Genomic DNA, 22,882 nt, shown 5'->3' on the forward strand with positions numbered 1-22,882 from the left:
TACTGAAATTTATACATGTACTTTGTATGTAACCCCTTCTCGTTTACAGCACCATGGAATTAATGGTGCTCTATAAATAAATTAATACATAATAATAACTAAGCAATGCTGATGACTATAAATTAATATATTGCTTATTCCTCCTTCAATTAATCTTAAAGGAAATCTGTCAGCAGATTTTTGCTATGTAACCTAAAGACAGCAGGATATAGGGGCTGAGACAGTGATTTTAGTAATGTGTCACGTATTAGGGGTACTTTGCACGCTGCGACATTGCTACTGCGATCTCATCGGGGTCAAATCGAAAGTGACGCACATCCGGCGCCGGTAACGACGTCGCAACGTGTAAAGCCTAGAAGCACCGATAAACGATCGCAAAAGCGTCGTAAATCGGTGATCTGTGTAGTGTCGGTCATTTCCATAATTTTGCTGCAGCGACAGGTACGATGTTGTTCCTCGTTCCTGCGGCAGCACACATCGCTGTGTATGAAGCCGCAGGAGCGAGGAACATCTCCTTACCTGCGTCCTGCCTGCAATGAGGAAGGAAGGAGGTGGGCGGGATGTTTACGTCCCGCTCATCTCCACCCCTCCGCTTCTATTGGCCGCCTGCCGCATGACGTCGTCGCTGTGACGCCGCATGACCCGCCCCCTTAGGAAGGAGGCGGGTCGCCGGCCAGAGCGACGTCGCAGGGCAGGTAAGTGCGTGTGAAGCTGCCGTAGTGATAATGTTCGCTACGGCAGCTATTCACAAGATATTGCATCTGCGACGGGGGCGGGGACTATCGCGCTCGGCATCGCTACAATTGGCTAGCGATGTCGCAGCGTGCAAAGTACCCCTTAGAATGTGTGACGTTCACCAACAATGAAGGTTTTGGGACTAAAAGGTACATGTCTGCTAGACAGACCACACCACTTCATCTGATAAGTAGCTCGCTATCAATAGACAATGTACACAGAAAACTTTGGTGTGTGCAGGGTTAGCTTTATGAGTGGAGTTGATCGAACCCGCCAAAAACCGGGACCAGCAGATCACAGCAAGATTTTAAAAAGAGTCCAATCCGGTCCAGAATCCGGTGCCCATATAAGTCAATGGGGACCGGAATCCGGAGATTAAAAACATTTGTGGAGGGGATAGGGGGGTAGGAGCGAGTGAGGCATACTCACCAAAGCGGTGTCATGTCGGCACACTCCTTCCGGGTCACGCTTTTCCCTTCCTGAGCCGACAATTCAATATTCACTACTTTGCCTGCCCACCTTCGCATGTAATTGGTTGCAGTAAGATGCGCCCCCACCCTGAGTGTCAGCGTGTCAGCTGAGTGCAACCAATCACAGGCGGCAGGATGGCCGGTGGGTGGGGAAAACAGTGTATTTCTCGCAAGTGTGACTCCAGCTTTTTTTTCTTTTTATATTTAAATAAATAATTAAAAAAAAAAAAACGACTTGTGGTCCCCCTAATTTTCATCCCCAGCCATGATAACACCGGCATGGGGCTGATATTCTCAGCCCGCAGCCGCGCAGATCCGGACTTTTAGAGTCTGGATCCGCTTAGCCCTATTTATGAGCTCTGCTACATGCAACATCTAAAATCTCTGACTGTGTCACAACTGCTGCACCCAGTACACTAAATGACACATGATTGGAATCAAAGTCTATTTTCCTATATTATGCTGCTCTCAGATGAGGCAGCAAAAACCTGGTGACAGATTCCCTTTAGACTTATATTTACAAGGCCACATTAATATCTGCATCAAGGTTCCCATTTTTGTATGCTCTGGGGTGGATTTAATCAAAATGGAAAACTTGTAGATTTCTTTGAGTAGAGAAGTAAAGTGAATTACGTTACTCCACCATGAAAAATGATGCAATTCTGCTTTGGGCTGCCCAGATTGCCTACCCTGGTCGGTAATTGCGCTCCTGTCCTCCTCCATGTAACATCGGAAGTAGTGGAGTTTTGTTTCCAATTCCTTGCACATAAAGAGCACCAATACGAGGCCCATAAAACTGCAAAGAAAAAAATAAATAAAAAAAAAATAAAAATTGACCATATATAATGGAAGCCAAAAACAAATGTATTCAGTGTAGGAGGAGAAAAAGGGGTCATGATTGAATGTTGATTTTCTGGTCCTGAGGAAGAGGTCCCTGCACCTTGAAACGCGTAGACCTATGGAATAAAAGAGTGATTAAACTATCAACATCTCTACATCTTATTTGGCGGATTGCGCGGGTTTAACCCCTTTTTCTCCTCCTACACTGAAGACTTCTGCACGTGGGGCCGAGGCAGCCGCCATTATCCTATGCTATCTACGGTGGTTGTGACCCTTCACAACCATTTTTGGTGAGTGTATTTATCTATATACTAACCTGTACTTATCTGGTAAAACCCTATCAGCGCTTCTGTTTTTTAGCACTATTATCAAAAACAAATGTATGAGAGAAACAGCAAGCATTAGTTTATAGTTTTCAGGTGACTAAACTGAACAGAAAACTATTGCTCCATAAAGCACAAAAGAAGTACTTATGGCACTAAAGGGGTTTGCCTATCATTTTAGAAAACTTTTGTAATAGTGCTCTTTTGATCAAAGAGTGTCCCAGTGCTGAGGACAGTGATAATTACACTTTAAATACTATTCAGAAAAAAGACCTCCTCCGTTCTTGTGCACTGGTGACAACATTCAGCAGATGAACAATAAACAATAATAATCGTAGTATCCATGCTATCGTTTTCTATGCAGAAGAGGAACAGAGTGCACATGTTTCTTCAAGGTGCTAGCGTAAAGGGAGCGGCTTCCTAAGCTGCAGGTGTGGCTATATACACTGCACACTCATGAACAGCAGCGTGAAAACTTATTGAAGTGCCCAAAACAATGCACAGCCCCATTTCAGATCTATACCCCTTCAAGACTACTCAGGTTTGCCTGCCTACTATCCCCCTACTCTTTATTATCCTCTCCGTATACATTAACCCTATTCCTCTATCCTGCAGCCATTTTTCCCCCTCTATTGCCTGTCCTTACACCATTGTACCAACCCTTTGGTCCTGTACAGACTACCATATTACCTATTTTGTGCTTGTAGCCCCACGGCTATCTACACTCAGGTTAGTCCAATACATGCCACTATGTTTTCACAATTCAGTTGTCTCCCTACGTTTATATATACCATTCTCTTAAGCAAAATATCACAAATCTGTAAATCTAAATTGGTATTGTGCTCAAAATATTATTCTGTATTTAATATATATATATATATATATATATATATATATATATATATATATATATATATATATATATATATATATATATACACAGTGCCTACAAGTAGTATTCAACCCCCTGCAGATTTAGCAGGTTTACACATTCGTAATTAACTTGGCATTGTGACATTTGGACTGTAGATCAGCCTGGAAGTGTGAAATGCACTGCAGCAAAAAAGAATGTTATTTATTTTTTTTTTTTATTTTTTTTTTAAATTGAGAAAAGTTTATTCAGAGGGTCATTTATTATTCAACCCCTCAAACCACAAGAATTCTGTTTGGTTCCCCTAAAGTATTAAGAAGTATTTCAGGTACAAAGAACAATGAGCTTCACATGTTTGGATTAATTATCTCTTTTTCCAGCCTTTTCTGACTAATTAAGACCCTCCCCAAACTTGTGAACAGCACTCATACTTGGTCAACAAGGGAAAGACAAAGGAGCATTCCAAGGCCATCAGAGACAAGATCGTGGAGGGTCACAAGGCTGGCAAGGGGTACAAAACCCTTTCCAAGGAGTTGGGCCTACCTGTCTCCACTGTTCGGAGCATCATCCGGAAGTGGAAGGCTTATGGAACTACTGTTAGCCTTCCACGTCCTGGACAGCCTTTGAAAGTTTCCACCCATGCCGAGGCCAGGCTTGTCCGAAGAGTCAAGGCTAACCCAAGGACAACAAGGAAGGAGCTCATGGCAGTGGGGACATTGGTTTCAGTCAATACCATAAGTAACGTACTCCACCGCAATGGTCTCCGTTCCAGACGAGCCCGTAAGGTACCTTTACTTTCAAAGCGTCATGTCAAGGCTCGTCTACAGTTTGCTCATGATAACTTGGAGGACTCTGAGACAGACTGGTTCAAGGTTCTCTGGTCTGATGATACCAAGATCGAGATCTTTGGTGCTAACCACACACGTGACGTTTGGAGACTGGATGGCACTGCATACGACCCCAAGAATACCATCCCTACAGTCAAGCATGGTGGTGGCAGCATCATGCTGTGGGGCTGTTTCTCAGCCAAGGGGCCTGGCCATCTGGTCCGCATCCATGGGAAGATGGATAGCACGGCCTACCTTGAGATTTTGGCCAAGAACCTCCGCTACTCCATCAAGGATCTTAAGATGGGTCGTCATTTCATCTTCCAACAAGACAACGACCCAAAGCACACAGCCAAGAAAACCAAGGCCTGGTTCAAGAGGGAAAAAATCAAGGTGTTGCAGTGGCCTAGTCAGTCTCCTGACCTTAACCCAATTGAAAACTTGTGGAAGGAGCTCAAGATTAAAGTCCACATGAGACACCCAAAGAACCTAGATAACTTGGAGAAGATCTGCATGGAGGAGTGGGCCAAGATAACTCCAGAGACCTGTGCCGGCCTGATCAGGTCTTATAAAAGACGATTATTAGCTGTAATTGCAAACAAGGGTTATTCCACAAAATATTAAACCTAGGGGTTGAATAATAATTGACCCACACTTTTATGTTGAATATTTATTAAAATTTAACTGAGTAACATAACTTGTTGGTTTGTAAGATTTATGCATCTGTTCATAAATCCTGCTCTTGTTTGAAGTTTGAAGGCTCTAACTTATTTGCATCTTATCAAACCTGCTAAATCTGCAGGGGGTTGAATACTACTTGTAGGCACTGTATATGTATATATATAAGATATTTATATTAAGTTCACCCAATGGTGTCAATATTTTTTTATTCCTCTTTCCTTTTCTCTTTTTGTGTACGGCAATAATCTGATATATCATGAACCTTATGTTCTGTTTTATACATATGACAAACAGTCAAGTGGTTTCTGACAATAGAAGGTCACAGCGTTTGGCTGCGCAAAATGCTCCCTGATTATCTGTTGTTCCTGCGGTCAGTATTCATTGTACTAGGTAGCTTTCCTGCTGGATTTTCATCTATTCCCCTTTAGGACTCAGGGGAGCTAAATGTCTGTTCAGCTGCTAATTATCATCTTACCTGGACTTGTGCTGGGGATATTATTCAGTTCAGGTTGCAAGCAGGTGCCTTGTACTCATCTATGTTATCATGGCTGAAACTTTGCTGATCTTCTGCCTGAGTCATCTGTGGATAAGTAGTTCATGCATTTTCCCTCCGTGTGTCCTCCTTGTGTCTTCCTTTAGCGTTTAGGGGGGGTTGATGAAGGGCTCATCCCACTCATGAGGATGGATACCATGTTTGGCATAGGTGGTCTCCTTGACTGGAGACTGCCCTTCCCGTGGTTGTTCCTTCCCGGTGAAAGACCTGGCTAGTAACCTGCCAGCGTTGAGAAACATGTGATGGTGTCTCCGCAGGCCTTCTTGCTTTAAATATTTCCCAGGGGGCATTGCTCTAGAATCACTGCGTTGAGAAACACGTGATGGTGTCTCCGCAGTGGTGGATGTTGATCTCCCTAAGGTCAACCATCCTTGCTCACATACTCATTCCCTATTAAGGGTCCAGCACTAGGGATACCTAGGGTCAAGTATCCGGGTCGGTGTGTAGGTGTGGAATCTATCTAGGATTGTTGGGAACCCCAGGGATCAGCAGTAGGTTTGGTCATGGGTCACCATCTCCCCCTTCCTTAGACACAGGGGTCCCCTTCCGTTACCTTTCACTGCTCGCTTGGTACTTCCCCGCACTTAACGTGACAATCCTACAGTGACTGTTTGAATAAGACTGTTCTAGTCGAAACGTCACTTATGAATACTGTGTCGCCATAAGTGAAGCATCATGTCATTATTTTCTTTGTGTTGAGAATTTCAATAAATTTCCACCTTGCATTTCATGAGTGTGCAGTGTATACATCCATAGTTTGCTATGCAGACAGCTAAATGTGAAAGCTAAATGTTTTATAAGTTGAAACAGAACTATAGTTTTCTCATAACATTAATACAGCAGCACTCGGAGGCAGGAGAGCACAAGTCTGAGATGTGCAGAAACAAAGTAGGAGGGCACCAAAGGTATATAACATTCAGGGATCAATACCACTAGCACATTTTAAAAACTATAGATTAGACCAAAAAGAAGGATAGAAAATGTGCAAAAGAGTGGGATCACCAGGTATGTAAATAATATACAAATTATTATTATTTTTTTTTTATTATTATTTATTATCAAGGACACCAAGACATATACACATATTAAATCCAATTAAAAAAGCATGAGTTTACAAAAAAAACACACCTTAATGTCAATGGTATATAACATCAAACCTCACACCCTCTGCAAGCCAAAACCCCAATAAGGCCCCCTTCACACGCACGTGTCTCCGGTACGTGCTAGGTCCGTGCCCGCATGTACCGGAGACACGGGCACACGTAAACCCATTAAAATCAATGGGTATATGTGCACGCACATGTTCAGCTATTGACCCGTGTCTCCGTGTGGAGCACACGTGAGCCCGTGTGCTCCATACAGAGGATGTCCGTTTTTCTCCGTTTTTCCTGCACACGTACCACACGGATGTAGTGTGGATGCGGGCCCATGTGACACGCGCCGGAGAAACACACGTGTCATTTTAAAAATAAAAAAAACACATACTCACCTCCACCAGCTTTGCAGTCTCTGCCCGGCTGTCACGTTCATCCAACCCCCAGTGAATTTGAACGCATCTTCTTCACTGGGGGCCGGATGCAGCGTCAACGGGGGGTGGCCTGTGCCGGACACTGTCATTCAGCACGACAGACAGCTCCGGAAGAAACAGGTAAGGCGAGACTATCCGTTCTCTGTGTGTTATTACGTATAACACACGGAGAACACGCATGTGCCACAAACACGGCTCACGGGAAGCAAACCACCCCTTTAATACGTACGTGAAAAAAAAGGTAAGTTTTTTCACGTGCGTGTGAAGGGGGCCTAAGGCAAAGTAACACAATGAATTATTTTACAAGGCAAAAAAAAAAACAAAAAATGAAAGTCTGCAGAAATATGAAAAGCGTCAATAAGCAGGACAGCCAATATATCATAAAGGTCAGGTGGAAAAGTGAACCAGACTTGATACAGCAAATGTTAAACCTGTATAAAGCAAACATCCAAAGAGCAACTTGGAAACCTAAATGAATATGGACGATGCAAAGATAGAGGCTTAGTTACAGAAACACTGAGCCCAATGGGCAGACCAATAATACCTGCAAATGGACACACAAGGGGTTAGGCAGAGAATGGAGGGGTGAGGTAACGACCCCACGCGTATCGCCACAAACAAGGTGTGGCTTCCTCAGGGGAAAGTGTATTGTGCAATGACCGGTGTACCTTATGTATCCAAACATAATTAGTAAATTGCCTACCAGCATGGAGATAGAGGATGAGGAGAGATCACCATGGAGCGGAGAATCACCGATGACGGCCGCCATGTTTTCTATAAACTATTGTTTTCTCATAACATTAATACAGCAGCGCTCGGAGGCAGGAGAGCACAAGTCTGAGACATGGTACAGAATATGATAAGTTCTCATTACCTTGTGTCCCACAATGGTCAAATAATGGACTCCCAACTTTTGAACATCGACGCTGATCTTCCCCAGAGCTTGTGCAGCATCTGTGTGTATGAGGATGGGGGGAAGACTGTGAGCCTGTCGCTCTCTAGAAATCAGCACCAAGCGTTGGGACAATTCACCGATCGGCTGAAAGGAAGAGTCAGCTAAGAGTTAATATAAATGAAAGCACATGAATACAAACTAGCATCAATGACAATATATGGATTCTTTATTAATTAAAAAAAAACACTTTAGGGGGCTTTACACGCTACGATATCGTTAATGTTTTATCGTCGGGGTCACGTTGTTAGTGACACACATCCGGCGTCATTAACGATATCGCAGCGTGTGACACTGACCAGCGACCTTAAGCGACCTCAAAAATGGTGAAAATCGTTCACCATGGAGAGGTCGTCCCAAACTCAAAAATCGGTAAGGGTTGTTTATCCATGTTGTTCATCGCTCATGCGGCAGCACACATCGCTGTGTGTGACACCGCAGGAGCGAGGAACGTCTCCTTACCTGCCGCCGGCCACAATGCGGAAGGTAGAGGTGGGCGGGATGTTTACATCACGCTCAGCTCCGCCTCTCCGCTTTGATTGGCCAGCCGCTTAGTGACGTCGCTGTGATGCTGAACGGCCCTCCCCCTTGAGGGAGGGATTGTTCGGCAGTCACAGCGACGACGCCGATCAGGTAAGTGCGTGTGACGCTGCCGTAGCGATAATGTTCGCTACGGCAGCGATCACAAACAATCGCATGCACGACAGGGGCGGGTGCTTTCGCGCTCAATATCGCTAGAAATTGCTAGCGATATTGCTACTGTGTAAAGCCCCCTTTAATCAATACTGCTGCAGACAAAAACCTAACTGTTTAACCTTTTGCTGCCACTGACATTGTTTTTGGTTTTTTTTATTCCAGTTCTTTTTCGAGAACCTTTCAAGAGCCATAACCTTTACAATTGCCAAGCAAAGTAGCCACGCAGTAGCTTTTTTTAAAGCAACAAGTTATAGTTTGTAATGGCATTATTTAATTCACTACATAAAATATGAAGAATAAAGAAAAAAATATTAGGTTGTAATGAAAAAAAAAAAACAAAGACTCTATTGCTCTTAAGGTTTTGTTTTTGCAGTGTTGTGAAAATAACATTTGACCTTTATTCTGTGGGTCATTATATTTATATAGGTTTTTACTATTTTTAAAAGGTAAATGCTAAAAAATAATGCAAATTTTGGTTTCTGCCAGATGTATCTGATGTGTTAAAGAGTTATTCTGAATAGACAGTGATCTCCTATTTGACCCCTACTAAACAAGAGAGCAGGGCTTTGTTCCATTCATTGTCAATGAGACTGCTGAAGAAAGCAGAGTACTGCAGAGATTGGGCATGGAAACCTCTGCTCTGAGCCTAAAGCGGGCTTTACATGCTACGATATATCTAATGAGATGTCAGCGGGGTCACATCGTAAGTGACGCACATCCGGAATCGTTAGTGATATCGTAGCGTGTGACAGCTACGAGCAAGTGTGAACGAGCAGAAATACTCACCTTCTCGTTCATTGTTGACACGTCGCTCATTTTCAAAAAAATCGAACGTCCGGTTGTTCATTGTTCCCGAGGCAGCACACATCGCTTCGTGTGACACCGTGGGAACGATGAACTGCAGCTAACCTGCGTCCCGCTGGCAATGCGGAAGGAAGGAGGTGGGCGGGATGTTACGTCCCGCTCATCTCCGCCCCTCCGCTTCTATTGGCCGGCCGCTGTGTGACGTCGCTTTGACGCCGAATGTCCCTTCCCCTTCAGGAAGAGGATGTTCGCCGCCCACAGCGAGGTCGTTTGTAAGGTAAGTGCATGTGACGGGGGGTTACAGCATTGTGCGACACGGGCAACAAATTGCCCGTACCGCACAAATGATGGGGGCAGGTATGATCGCAAATGCGATTGCACAGGAAATCGACACATGTAAAGCAGCCTTAATTCTCATAATCACCGGGAGTCTCAACAATCGGCTCCCCAGCGATCAGCAAGTTATCCTCTATACTATGGATGAGGGGTAACCTGTTATTATTGGAATACCCCTTTAAATTAAATAATACAGAAAAAAGAGAATTTTGTTACTTACCGTAAATTCTTTTTCTTGTAGTTCCGTCATGGGAGACCCAGACCATGGGTGTATAGCTACTGCCTCCGGAGGACACACAAAGTACTACACTCAAAACGTGTAGCTCCTCCCTCCTAGCATATACACCCCCTGCTAGCCAGTCCTAGCCAGTTTAGTGCAAAAGCTGAAGGAGGACATCCACCCACAAGAAGAGACAGAGTAAAACCCGGAAGAACCGGAACCTCTGTCTACAACAACAACAGCCGGTGAAGACACACGGAACAAGAAACCTGCCAACAGGCAATAGGGAGGGTGCTGGGTCTCCCATGACGGAACTACAAGAAAAAGAATTTACGGTAAGTAACAAAATTCTCTTTTTCTTTAACGTTCCTATGGGAGACCCAGACCATGGGACGTTCTAAAGCAGTCCATGGGTGGGAATAAACAGACAACTGAGAAGCAGGCGAAACCTAACTTCACAAATGGGCGACAGACGCCTGAAAGATGCGTCTGCCCAAGCCCGCATCTGCCAAAGCATGAGCATGCCTTGGGTGGTGCTTCGAAAAAGTATACAGACTAATTCGAGCTGCAGTCTGACAGACCTACTGAGCTGTAGCCTGGTGCTTGAAAGCCCAAAAGGCACCGACAGGTCTGATCAAGTGTGCCCTGATCCCCGGCGGGGAAGGCACTAGAGTACACTTGTAGGCATCGGAAATGGCCGACCTAAGCCAACGAACCAGGGTCGGCTTAGATGCCGAGAGACCGCTACGCTGACTAGCGGTCAGCACCAGAGAGAGGTGCACCGCCTAATAACGGCGGTGCGAGACACATAGATCCGGAGCGCCCGCACCAGATCCAGGATATGCAACGCTTCCTTAAAGCGATGAACAGGAGCCGGACAAAAGGAAGGCAGGAAAATTGCCCCGGATAAGGTGGAAGCAGTAACCACCTTAGGGAAAAAAGTCCGGAGTCGGACGGAGACCACCTTGTCTTGATGCAAAAGACCAAAAAAGGGGGTGACTCCGAAGAGAGTGCAGCCAAAACTCTCTGGCGGGAAATTATGGCCACTAGAAAGACTACTTTCTGTGAAAGATGAAACAAAGAAAACTCCCTAAGAGGCGCAAAGGGGGGTTTCCGGGAACCGTGAGGACCGGATTAAGGTCCCAGGGCTCCATAGGCCGCCGGAAAAGGCGGAATGATGTGAGATGCGCCCTTGAAGGAGCGCACCGGAGCCAGCCGGACGATACGCCGCTGGCACACAGTGACAGAGCCGAGACCTGTCCCTTAATGAGGGATAGTCCTAGCTGTAGACCGGACTGTGGAAAAGACAGGAGGGTCGGCAAGGCCAAAAAGGTCAAAGGACACTTTGGAGCTCGAGTTATAGTGGAGATGACTTCAGGAAGGATACCAGAAGTCGACAAGATCCAGGACTCAAGAGCTACGCCGTCAATCTGAGAGTCCAGAATTCTGGCGGAAAACACGGACCTTTTGAGAAAAGGTCTGGACGGTCCGGAAGATGCCATGGCAACCTAACGGACAGAAGGAGCAGGTCAGGGTACCAAGCCTGCCTGGGTCAGTCTGGAGAATGAGAATGACCCGATGGCCCTCTTTACTGATCTTGCGCAGGACTCTGGACAAGAGCTAGAGGGTGAAATACGTAAAAGAGACGAAACTGGGACCAAACATGAACCAGTGCGTCTGTCGCAAAACCTGAGGATCGTGGACCACGGTTGGACAGCTGAAATAGTCTGCCTCGCAGTTTTCACATCTAGGATGTGGGCTGCGGATACGGTGGACTAGGAGTCCCTCGTCCACTGAAGAATGCGTTGAGCCGCCAACATTGCCAGGCGCCTGAGTGTCCCGCCCTGGAAGTTGATGTAGGAAAACGCTGTCACGTTGTCCGACTGGACTCGAATGTGCCTAGCCGCCAACAGATGGTGAAAGGCTTAGAGAGCTAGAAATACAGCTCTGATCTCCAGCACATTGATCCAGAGGGCTGATTCGGACAGAGTCCAAGCGCCCTGCGCTCCACGGTGGAGATATACTGCTCCCAAGGCGGATAGACTAGCATCCTGGTGAGGATCACCCGGGACGGGGCCAGGAAGGAGCGTCCCTGAGACAGAGTGGCCAAAGCCACCACTGAAACGAGCCCCTGGTCAGTGGCGAAGCCACCACCCCGTGGAAGGAGGAAGTTCGCTTGTACAGCGGAAAACATCCAGTCTCAGAGGACGCAGGAGAAACTGGGCAAGGAATCGCTTCCATTGACGCCACCATCTGACCAGCACCTGTATTCGGTGTCTGATAGAACGACGTCGACCGCCAGCGGAGGAACTATTGTTCGACTAAGAGCAGCTTCACAAGTGCCGACAGAGTCTCGAATTGCGTCCCTGGGAACCTCTGGTTCGAAGTCAGAGTGGACTTGGACAGAATGACAAGCCACCCGAATTGGCTAGAGTGGCGAGAGTGAGCGAAGCACTCTGCTAAGAGTCTGCACTGGATGAAGCCCCGACAAGAAGACCGTCCAGGGCAAAAGATCACTGCTAATCCCTAGAGGTGCAGGACCCTAATCACAGCTGCCCCAATGAGAATACTCGAGGGGCCGTGGCTAACCCCAAGGGAAGAGCCACGAATTGGACCACTCCGATTGCAAAACGTAGCCAACGCTGGTGTGAAACTGCGATTGACACCTGCAGATAGGCATCTCTGATGCCGATGGCTGCTAGGGAATCTCCTTGGGTTCTTGATTGATCCGGTGACAAACACACGGAACAAGACCGAGACTCCATGTGAAAACGCCACACCTGATCATGCTTGAAAAGCTAAAGATCCAGGTCGGAAGGCACCGCCCTCTTCGGGGACTAGGAATAGATTTAAGCAGAAATCTCAGAACCGTTCCCAGTCGGGAACCGGTACAATTACTCCATTGGCCTGCAAGAAATGCCACGGCCTGTGAGAAGGCGGCGGCCTTGGAGCCGGGGGGAGTTGACAGAAAAAATCTGTTTGGCGGGTGGATTAGAATTCCATCCTGTAGCCATGGGAGATATAATCCCGCCCCCACTGAACGGAGACGTGTTAAAACCATACGTCGCCAAGTGGAGAGAGCCTGTCCACCGACCAAGGACGTTGTTGGCGTGGCTAGATAGCTCGGAGGAAGCTGACTCAGTGGCAGCATCTCCTGCGGTCTACTGAAGACGCAGCTTCGAGCGCCATTTGGGTCTATGAACCTTGGCCGAGCTAGAGGACGAGGCCAAGGGCTTAGAGAACGATCAGATGAGGAATGGAAACAACCGAAACCTCAACTGATTCCTGCCCTGGACAGGTTCCCTGGTTTAGGTTTGTGGCAAGGAAGAACTCTCCCCGCCAAGAGCTTCCTGAATTTCATCCAGTTGGTTCCGAAGAGACTGGTCCCACAAAAGGGACCCAGCAAGGAACTTCTATAGAGGCATCTGCCTTCCATTTCCGAAGCCACAGGAGACTGCGGATAGCGTGGAAAGTAGCCAAGGCCACCGCCGTGCGGTGTCCAGCATGGCAGACATGGCACAGGATGAAAGGACTGAAGTCTGGAAGTTCAGGCAACCGTTTCGGCATAGAGTCCCTGTGAGGGAATGCATCTCCTCCAGAGAAGCAGAGAAGGCTACAAAAAAAACGCACTGCTGTAAAGCTGAGGAGAACGAAGCTCCTGCCGCCCCCATACAGATTTGGCCAGAAGGACAACCGGGCGGACCGCAAAACCTTAAGTGAGGAGCCATCAGCCACTGACATAACGGTCCGGGCTGAGCCATCTGAGGTGAATGAGCCCACTTCTTGACCACCATTGGTGGACAGGGAAAGAAGGGAATTTTGTTTACTTACCGTAAATTCCTTTTCTTCTAGCTCCAATTGGGAGACCCAGACAATTGGGTGTATAGCTACTGCCTCCGGAGGCCGCACAAAGCACTACACTTAAAAGTGTAAGGCCCCTCCCCTTCTGGCTATACACCCCCCCGTGGGAGCACGGGTCCCTCAGTTTTAGTGCAAAAGCAAGAAGGAGGAAAGCCAATAACTGTTTCAAAAACAAATTCAATCCGATAACAATATCGGAGAACGTAACTTATCAACATGAACAACATGTGCACCCGAAAAACAAATACCCTAAGAAAAAACAGGGCGGGTGCTGGGTCTCCCAATTGGAGCTAGAAGAAAAGGAATTTACGGTAAGTAAACAAAATTCCCTTCTTCTTTTTCGCTCCTAATTGGGAGACCCAGACAATTGGGACGTCCAAAAGCAGTCCCTGGGTGGGTAAAAGAATACCTCGTGATCGGGCTGTCAGGCAGCCCTTTCTTACAGGTGGGCCACCGCCGCCTGCAGGACTTGTCTACCTAGGCTGGCATCCGCCGAAGCGTAGGTATGCACCTGATAATGCTTGGTAAAAGTGTGCAGACTCGACCAGGTAGCCGCCTGGCACACCTGCTGAGCCGTAGCCTGATGCCGTGGGTGCGTCCTGGGCATTACGGCATCAGGCTACGACTGGTAGAATGGGCCTTCAGTCCAGAAGGAGTCGGAAGCCCAGCAGAACGGTAGGCGTGAAGAATTGGTTCCTTGATCCACCGCGCAAGGGTGGATTTGGAAGCTTGCGACCCTTTATGCTGACCAGCGACCAGGATAAAGAGTGCATCCGAACGGCGCAGAGGCGCCGTGCGGGAAATGTAGATCCTGTGAAAGGAAGATACCACCTTGGGAAGAAACTCTGGAATTGGACGCAGTACTACCTTGTCTTGGTGAAACACCAGGAAGGGAGATTTGCAAGATAACGCCGCCAGCTCTGACACTCTCCGAAGAGACGTGACCGCCACCAGAAAAGCCACTTTCTGTGAAAGCCGAGAAAAGGAAATCTCCTTCATAGGCTCGAAAGGTGGCTTCTGGAGAGCAATTAGAACCTTGTTCAGATCCCAGGGTTCCAATGGCCGCTTGTAAGGGGGAACGATATGACAAACCCCTTGCAGGAACGTGCGTACCTTAGGAAGTCGCGCCAGGCGCTTCTGAAAGAATACGGATAGCGCAGAGACTTGTCCTTTAAGGGAGCTAAGCGACAAACCTTTTTCCAACCCAGACTGCAGGAAGGAAAGAAAAATAGGCAATGCAAATGGCCAGGGAGAAACTCCCTGAGCGGAGCACCAAGATAAGAATATCTTCCACGTTCTGTGGTAGATCTTGGCGGAGGATGGTTTCCTAGCCTGTCTCATGGTGGCAACAACATCATGAGATAAACCTGAGGTCCCTAGGATCCAGGACTCAATGGCCACACAGTCAGGTTCAGGGCCGCAGAATTCAGATGGAAAAACGGCCCTTGAGACAGCAAGTCTGGACGGTCTGGTAGCGCCCACGGTTGTCCTACCGTAAGATGCCACAGATCCGGGTACCACGACCTCCTTGGCCAGTCTGGAGCGACGAGAATGGCGCAACGGCAGTCGGACCTGATTTTGCGGAGCACTCTGGGCAACAATGCCAGAGGTGGAAACACATAAGGTAGTCGGAACTGCGACCAATCCTGAACTAAGGCGTCTGCCGCCAGAGCTCGGTGATCGTGAGACCGTGCCATGAAAACCGGGACCTTGTTGTTGTGCCGTGACGCCATCAGGTCGACGTCCGGCATCCCCCAGCGGCGACAGATCTCCTGAAACACGTCCGGGTGAAGGGACCATTCCCCTGCGTCCATGCCCTGGCGACTGAGAAAGTCTGCTTCCCAGTTTTCCACGCCTGGGATGTGAACTGCGGATATGGTGGATGCTGTGTTTTCCACCCACGTCAGAATCCGCCGGACTTCTTGAAAGGCTTGCCGACTGCGTGTTCCCCCTTGGTGGTTGATGTACGCCACCGCTGTGGAATTGTCCGATTGAATCCGGATCTGCTTGCCCTCCAGCCACTGTTGGAAGGCTCGCAGAGCAAGATAGACTGCTCTGATTTCCAGAACATTGATCTGAAGGGTGGACTCTCTCTGAGTCCACGTACCCTGAGCCCTGTGGTGAAGAAACACTGCTCCCCACCCTGATAGGCTCGCATCTGTCGTGACCACCGCCCAGGATGGGGGTAGGAACGACTTTCCTTTTGACAATGAGGTGGGAAGAAGCCACCATCGGAGAGAGTCCTTGGCTGCCTGAGAGAGGGAGACATCCCTGTCGAGGGACGTCGACTTCCCGTCCCATTGGCGGAGAATGTCCCATTGTAGAGGGCGCAGATGAAACTGCGCGAAAGGGACTGCTTCCATTGCTGCCACCATCTTCCCTAGGAAATGCATGAGGCGCCTCAAGGAGTGGGACTGGTTCTGCAGGAGAGATTGCACCCCTGTCTGCAGAGAGCACTGCTTGTCCAGTGGAAGCTTCACTATCGCTGAGAGAGTATGAAACTCCATGCCAAGATATGTTAGTGATTGGGTCGGGGTTAGATTTGACTTTGAAAAGTTGATAATCCACCCGAAACTCTGGAGAGTCTTCAGTGCCACGTCCAGACTGTGTTGGCATGCCTCTTGAGAGGGTGCCTTTATAAGTAGATCGTCCAAATACGGGATCACGGAGTGACCCTGCGAGTGCAGGACAGCTACTACTGCTGCCATGACCTTGGTGAAGACCCGAGGGGCTGTTGCCAGCCCGAAAGGTAACGCTACGAACTGCAGGTGTTCGCTTTCTATAACGAAGCGTAGAAAACGCTGATGCTCTGGCGCAATCGGCACGTGAAGATAAGCATCTTTGATGTCTATTGATGCTAAGAAATCTCCTTGAGACATTGAGGCTATGACGGAGCGTAGAGATTCCATCCGGAACCTCCTGGTTTTTACGTGTTTGTTGAGCAACTTTAGATCCAGGACGGGCCGAAAGGACCCGTCCTTCTTTGGCACCACAAACAGATTGGAGTAAAAACCGTGACCTTGTTCCTGAAGAGGAACGGAAGTCACCACTCCTTCCGCCTTTAGAGCGGCCACCGCCTGCAGCAGAGCATCGGCTCGGTCGGGCGGTGGGGAAGTCCTGAAGAAACGAGTTGGAGGACGAGAGCTGAACTCTATCCTGTACCCGTGAGACAGAATGTCCTTCACCCAACGGTCTTTGACCTGTGACAGCCAAATGTCGCCAAAGCGGGAGAGCCTGCCACCGACCGAGGATGCGGAGAGAGGAGGCTGAAAGTCATGAGGAAGCCGTCTTGGTAACGGTTCTTCCTGCTGTCTTTTTTGGGCGTGACTGAGTCCGCCAAGAATCTGAGCCTCTCTGATCCTTTTGAGTCCTTTTGGACGAGGAGAATTGGGACCTGCCTGAGCCTCGAAAGGACCGAAAACCAGACTGACCCCTCCTTTGTTGGGGCTTGTTTTGTCTGTGTTGAGGTAAGGATGAGTCCTTACCCTTGGAGTGTTTAATGATTTCATCCAAACGCTCCCCAAACAATCGGTCGCGAGAAAAAGGCAAACTGGTTAAGCACTTCTTGGAAGCAGAATCTGCCTTCCATTCTCTCAACCACAGGGCTCTGCGCAAAACCACGGAGTTGGCTGACGCCACCGCCGTACGGCTCGTAGAGTCTAGGACAGCATTAATCGCGTAAGACGCGAATGCAGACATTTGAGAGGTCAATGGTGCCACCTGCGGGGCAGATGTACGTGTGACCGAGTCGACTTGTATAAGCCCAGCTGAAATGGCTTGGAATGCCCATACGGCTGCAAAAGCTGGCGCCAACGACGCTCCAATAGCTTCATAGATGGATTTCAGCCAGAGCTCCATCTGCCTGTCAGTGGCATCTTTAAGTGCCGCTCCATCTTCTACTGCAACTAAAGATCTAGCTGCAAGCCTGGAGATTGGAGGGTCCACCTTGGGACACTGGGTCCAACCCTTGACCACGTCAGGGGGAAAAGGATAGCGTGTATCTTTAAGCCGTTTAGAAAACCGCTTCTCAGGATAAGCGTGGTGTTTCTGGATTGCATCTCTAAAGTCAGAGTGGTCCAGAAAAGTGCTTAATTTACGCTTGGGATATCTGAAATGGAATTTCTCCTGCTGTGAAGCTGCCTCCTCCGCAGGAAGAGCTGGCGGGGAAATATCTAACATCCTATTGATGGACGCTATAAGATCATTCACTATGGCGTCACCATCTGGTGTATCCAGATTGAGAGCGGTCCCAGGATCAGAATCTTGATCAGTTACATCCGCCTCATCACCCATAGATTCGTCCCGCTGGGATCCTGACCAGTGAGACGAAGTTGAGGGCCCCTCATAACGAGCCCGCTTAGGTTGTCTGGGACTGTTGTCTGAGTCAGAATCGTCACCCTGGGGTGCATGTGACACCCCCGGAGCTTGGAAGTGTTCCAGCTGAGGGGGACCAGGGAGCAATGATGCCACAGTGTCCATGGTCTGAGTTACTGGTCTAGACTGCAATGTTTCAAGAATCTTTGACATGGTCATAGACAATCTGTCAGCAAAAGCTGCAAACTCCGTTCCTGTCACCTGGACAGCATTCACAGGTGGTACACTCTGGGTCACGTCCAGCAGAGGCCCCGGCTGTGCAAGTTGCACAGGGGCCGAGCACTGCACACAATGGGGGTCAGTGGAACCTGCCGGTAGAGCAGCCCCACATGCGGTACAGGCAGCATATAATGTCTGTGCCTTAGCACCCTTGCGTTTTGCGGACGACATGCTGCTGCCTCCTTGTAATCTAGGAGGGTATATAGCCGAGAATCACCAGCGACCGTACAGTACAAAGTATTTGCAAACACAAAATACTCAGTATACAAACGGCACAAGTGGGGGTGAGCCCTTGAGGGCTGCTTACCGCCCGCTGAACAGCGGGTATGAGGCCGTAGAATCCCGTGTCTGGGTCTCCCCGTCTCCCCTCTGCAGCTCAGCGTGCAGGCAGGAATGGCTGCCGGCGTTCAGTGAAGAGGGGCGGACCGTGGGCGTGCCACAAACAAAGTGCGGGAAACTGCGTCCTACTGTGCCTGGTGTGAGGGCTGGAGTATGTAAAAAAGACTCCAGCCCTCAGCGCTGATGCTCTGTACAGCATCCCGCCCTCCTCCTGACTGGCAGGTGCGGAGGCGGGAACGAACGAACTAGGCCGCAAAAGCCGGGGACTGTAGTAATAAGCGCGGCCGTGATATATGCACGGTCAGCGCGGAAGTCCCCGGCGCACCACAAGTCCCAGCCGCGTCGCAGTCCCAGCGGCCGGCGCGACCGTTCTCCCTGAGTCTACCCACTCAGCTAAGCTGAAGTGAGGAAATGGCACAAGCGCAGCAGCGCTGTTGTCCCCGGCGCACTAACACACCCAGCAATGCTGCGGTGTGCGCGCGTATGCACGGGGACACAGAGTACCTTGACGGAGCAGGGCCATGTCCCTGACGATACTCAGCTCCATATCCAGCGGCTTCTCCAGGGGCTGTGGATGGAGCACGGTCTCAGTGCCTGGAGACCGGTAAAATCCCACTTCGCCCAGAGCCCTAATGGGGATGGGGAAGGAATCAGCATGTGGGCTCCAGCCTCCGTACCCGCAATGGGTACCTCAACCTTAACAAGCACCACCGACAGAAAGTGGGGTGAGAAGGGAGCATGCTGGGGGCCCTGTATGGGCCCTCTTTTCTTCCATCCGACATAGTCAGCAGCTGCTGCTGACTAAATAGTGGAGCTATGCGTGCGTGTCTGACCTCCTTCGCACAAAGCAAAAAACTGAGGGACCCGTGCTCCCACGGGGGGGTGTATAGCCAGAAGGGGAGGGGCCTTACACTTTTAAGTGTAGTGCTTTGTGCGGCCTCCGGAGGCAGTAGCTATACACCCAATTGTCTGGGTCTCCCAATTAGGAGCGAAAAAGAAAAACAGTCCTCAGAATCACGCTTCATGGGAAGCGACTGTCAGAGCGGACCCTGGGCTTGGTCACAGTGGCCTGAAAACTGGAGTGGTTAAGGAACACACATTGTGTTCTCCTAGGCAAGGTAACTCCGGCGGATTGAGGTCCAGTACAAAATTAATGTACCGTGGGATCCTTATAGAGGTGCCGTCAGCCACTGATACAACTATCCGGGCTGAAAGTCTAGACACCGGAGGGACCACCCTTGGCGAATGAGCTCACTCCTTGACCACCTCTGATGGGAGGGGGAAACAGGAAGCAGAACCCCGCTTTGGGGTCTGACAGGACAGGCTGTGGGCTTGGACATAGTGGGCTGAAAACTGGGGAGGATAAGGAACACACTCCTTGTCCTGTTAAAGGTATACTGATGCCTTTCTGCTAGCGGGGAATACTCCCCTGATACAGGCGGATGGAGGTCCAGTACAAGTATAATGGACGCAATCCAATCATTAGCATCTGCGTCACCTACGGACGGATCAATGGTACATAAAGAAGCGTCCGAGCCCCTGGTAGAGACATCCTCCTCGTCCAGAGAGTCAGCTCGTAATCAGAGCTGCGGGACGGGGAGGACAGGGGACCCTGCGTCTTCTGTCAGGAGGACGGGGTCTGAGACCAGAAGGAGAGTCCTCTGTGAGCTTTGCTGAGCGAGCTGTAGCAGAAAACGCCCTGAGAAGGGGGCTGCATGCACAGCAGATGCCGAGACAGCCGACCCCTGGAAATAGGATTCCAGCCAAACCAGGGGTCAGCCACCGAAGCCGGAGCAGCTGGGGGGACCACTAATGAGCCTCCAAGCACAGTGGTTATGAGCTCGGCCGTACGAGACTACCTGCAGTGGATAATAAAAACAGCCTGCAGCCTCGCTCTGTGAGACATGCTGCAGAGGTGGGGGCTCTGTCTAGAATGGCCCCCAGCATATATAAACAGATAAAATAAGCAGCTGCACAAACCGGAGGTTGTGGCTGCCAGATCGTTTAAACAGACATGTCTGTGCCCTCTAGCCCTCAGCCCAGGCCCCCACTTGTCACAACATGGAATCTCTGTGCCTATGCAGGCACAGAAAACGCTGAGAAAATGGCGACCGTAGCGAGGAGAGGGGCGGGGCCTGCTCTGAGAGCGGCAAATGAGGTAGCCAGGGGAGGGAATCCTTCCTCAGTGAGGAGTGTCCCTTCCCTGTGCTGCGCAGCCGCTGGGCGGAGCCATCCTGTCTCTCTGTGTGACTGACAAGCAGAGGCAGTGGAAACCAAAACTAGGCCTCAGGCAAAGCCGGGGCCTAGAGTAAAACATGCGGCCGGCGTGCAGGCACCATCGGCGCGGTTCTCCAGTGAAAACTGGAGAACCGGCCGGAAACGTTAACACAAAACAGAAAACACACTCCCCCAATAAATAAATATAAAGGACCCCTGGAAAGACCACTTTCTGTGGTAATAACGTCTCATATACTTAGCTTGTGAGACGCAGGTTGCCAGGTCCCTGGGGGGTGATAGCTCCGTCCAGCAGGATCCTGAACAGGGCTGTGGATGGAGACCGGTCTCCTGCAAAGCAGTGAGAACCGTGTTGGCTCCCACTTCAACCCAGAGCCTCTCAGAGGATGTGAAGGAGCGCGGCATGTGAAGGCTCCAGCCTTGTAAAGTCAACCTTAACAGCACCTCCGACAGAGTGGGGTGAGAAGGGACATGCCGGGAGTCCAGACTGGACCCGCTTTTCTTCCAAATCTTTGATCCAGAAGGAAAAATCAAAAATCAAAATCAGAGAATGCATGTGTGTGTGACCTCCTGAAACACAAAGCATTGAACTGGCTAGGACTGGCTAGCAGGGGGTGTATATGCTAGGAGGGAGGAGCTACACGTTTTGAGTGTAGTACTTTGTGTGTCCTCCGGAGGCAGTAGCTATACACCCATGGTCTGGGTCTCCCATAGGAACGTTAAAGAAAAGATGTTGGTAAAATTTGAACAATTCTCTGTAATTAATGACTTGCACATCTGGCTAATAACATCTTGCTCACTCACCATGATGACCCCAGTCTCATTATTTGCCAGCATTACTGAAACAAGACAAGTGTTTGGACGAATGGCTGCAACAACATCATCAACCTCCACACGTCCGGTCGTGGTAGAGACAGGCACAAACGTTACCTCTGGATTAAAGTACCATACAGTATTAGTCACAGACTGTCGAAGTTTCATTATCAGAAGTAATGGATGTTAATTCATACAAGAACGCTGGTATGTACATACAATTTATTGTAAATTCCCTTTTGCACGGTGGGTTGTGATGGCAATAGATATGCTCCTGTAGTGTCATTCTCTCGAGCCACTTAGCCCAGCTTAGGAGGTGGCATGAGAATTCAGGCAGCTGGCATCACCACCATTGCAGATTTCAATCTGCTAAACTACTGTGTCTAGTGTACTGTGGACCCTGCTGCAAATCCAGCTCTGCTACATGAACCATGCTGCAAACCCAACTGTACTTTGATAGTCTACCTTAACTATATAATTAACAATACAATTTTTATTAATTAATTTTTAAAAAATACCAAATACTATCCCACACACCGTAGACAAATACAAACTAGACTATAGGATATCTTGGGTAAGGAACCCTCACCAATAATCACAGATAGGGGTTATTATCCAATGACAGTACTAGTGGGCAATCTAATTATCCCTCAAGGAAAACTGTCCACTATCTGTCAATGGAGATATAACAGTTAAGTAACATGCACCCTAGGGTTCCAAGACGACTGTCCCTCAACTAGCACCGTCTTGGGGTGACATGTCCTCCCATAGCTGCAGTTCAAGAACGTGATGGCGATTGTGCTTTGTTTTTGACTCCTGATGAAGCCCAGCATATAATTGGGGGGAAACGCATTGAGCCTGGGATAATTCCCGTTAATATGATGACGACTCTGGGATCTCTGGGTGTTACTAGGCACCAATGAAGAAAAAAATACCATGAGGACGCTGCCCTGAATGCTCCCATAAGATAAGTGATTGACACCTTAAATAATATATGGATTTGAGTGTAATGTGTGTGTATTAGTGCAGTAAGGTTACACAATATCTTTATAGGAAGATTAGGAACAGTTTGGAGGTACAGCCATCTTGGAATGGGGGCACCACTCGAACCCATGGGTGCGTGTAACTTAACTGTTATATCTCCATTGACAGATAGTGGCCAGTTTTCCTTGAGGGATAATTAGATTACCCACTGGTACTGACAT

The 22,882-nt window shown here is 48.9% G+C and overlaps 1 protein-coding gene across 1 annotated transcript in view; it reads right to left on the reverse strand.

Moving 5' to 3' along the window:
- Nucleotides 1-22,882, reverse strand: part of SCLY (selenocysteine lyase) — a 76,324-nt gene that overhangs the window by 34,094 nt on the left and 19,348 nt on the right. The window contains exons 6-8 of the mRNA XM_075338652.1: nt 21,669-21,796; nt 7,703-7,867; nt 1,895-2,001 (exon numbers count right to left, since the gene is read on the reverse strand). Coding sequence (XP_075194767.1) covers nt 1,895-2,001; nt 7,703-7,867; nt 21,669-21,796 — 400 coding nt within the window. The remainder of the gene's footprint in view (nt 1-1,894; nt 2,002-7,702; nt 7,868-21,668; nt 21,797-22,882) is intronic.

This window comes from Anomaloglossus baeobatrachus, chromosome 3 (genome assembly GCF_048569485.1).
Source record: "Anomaloglossus baeobatrachus isolate aAnoBae1 chromosome 3, aAnoBae1.hap1, whole genome shotgun sequence".
Taxonomy (NCBI): domain Eukaryota; kingdom Metazoa; phylum Chordata; class Amphibia; order Anura; family Aromobatidae; genus Anomaloglossus; species Anomaloglossus baeobatrachus.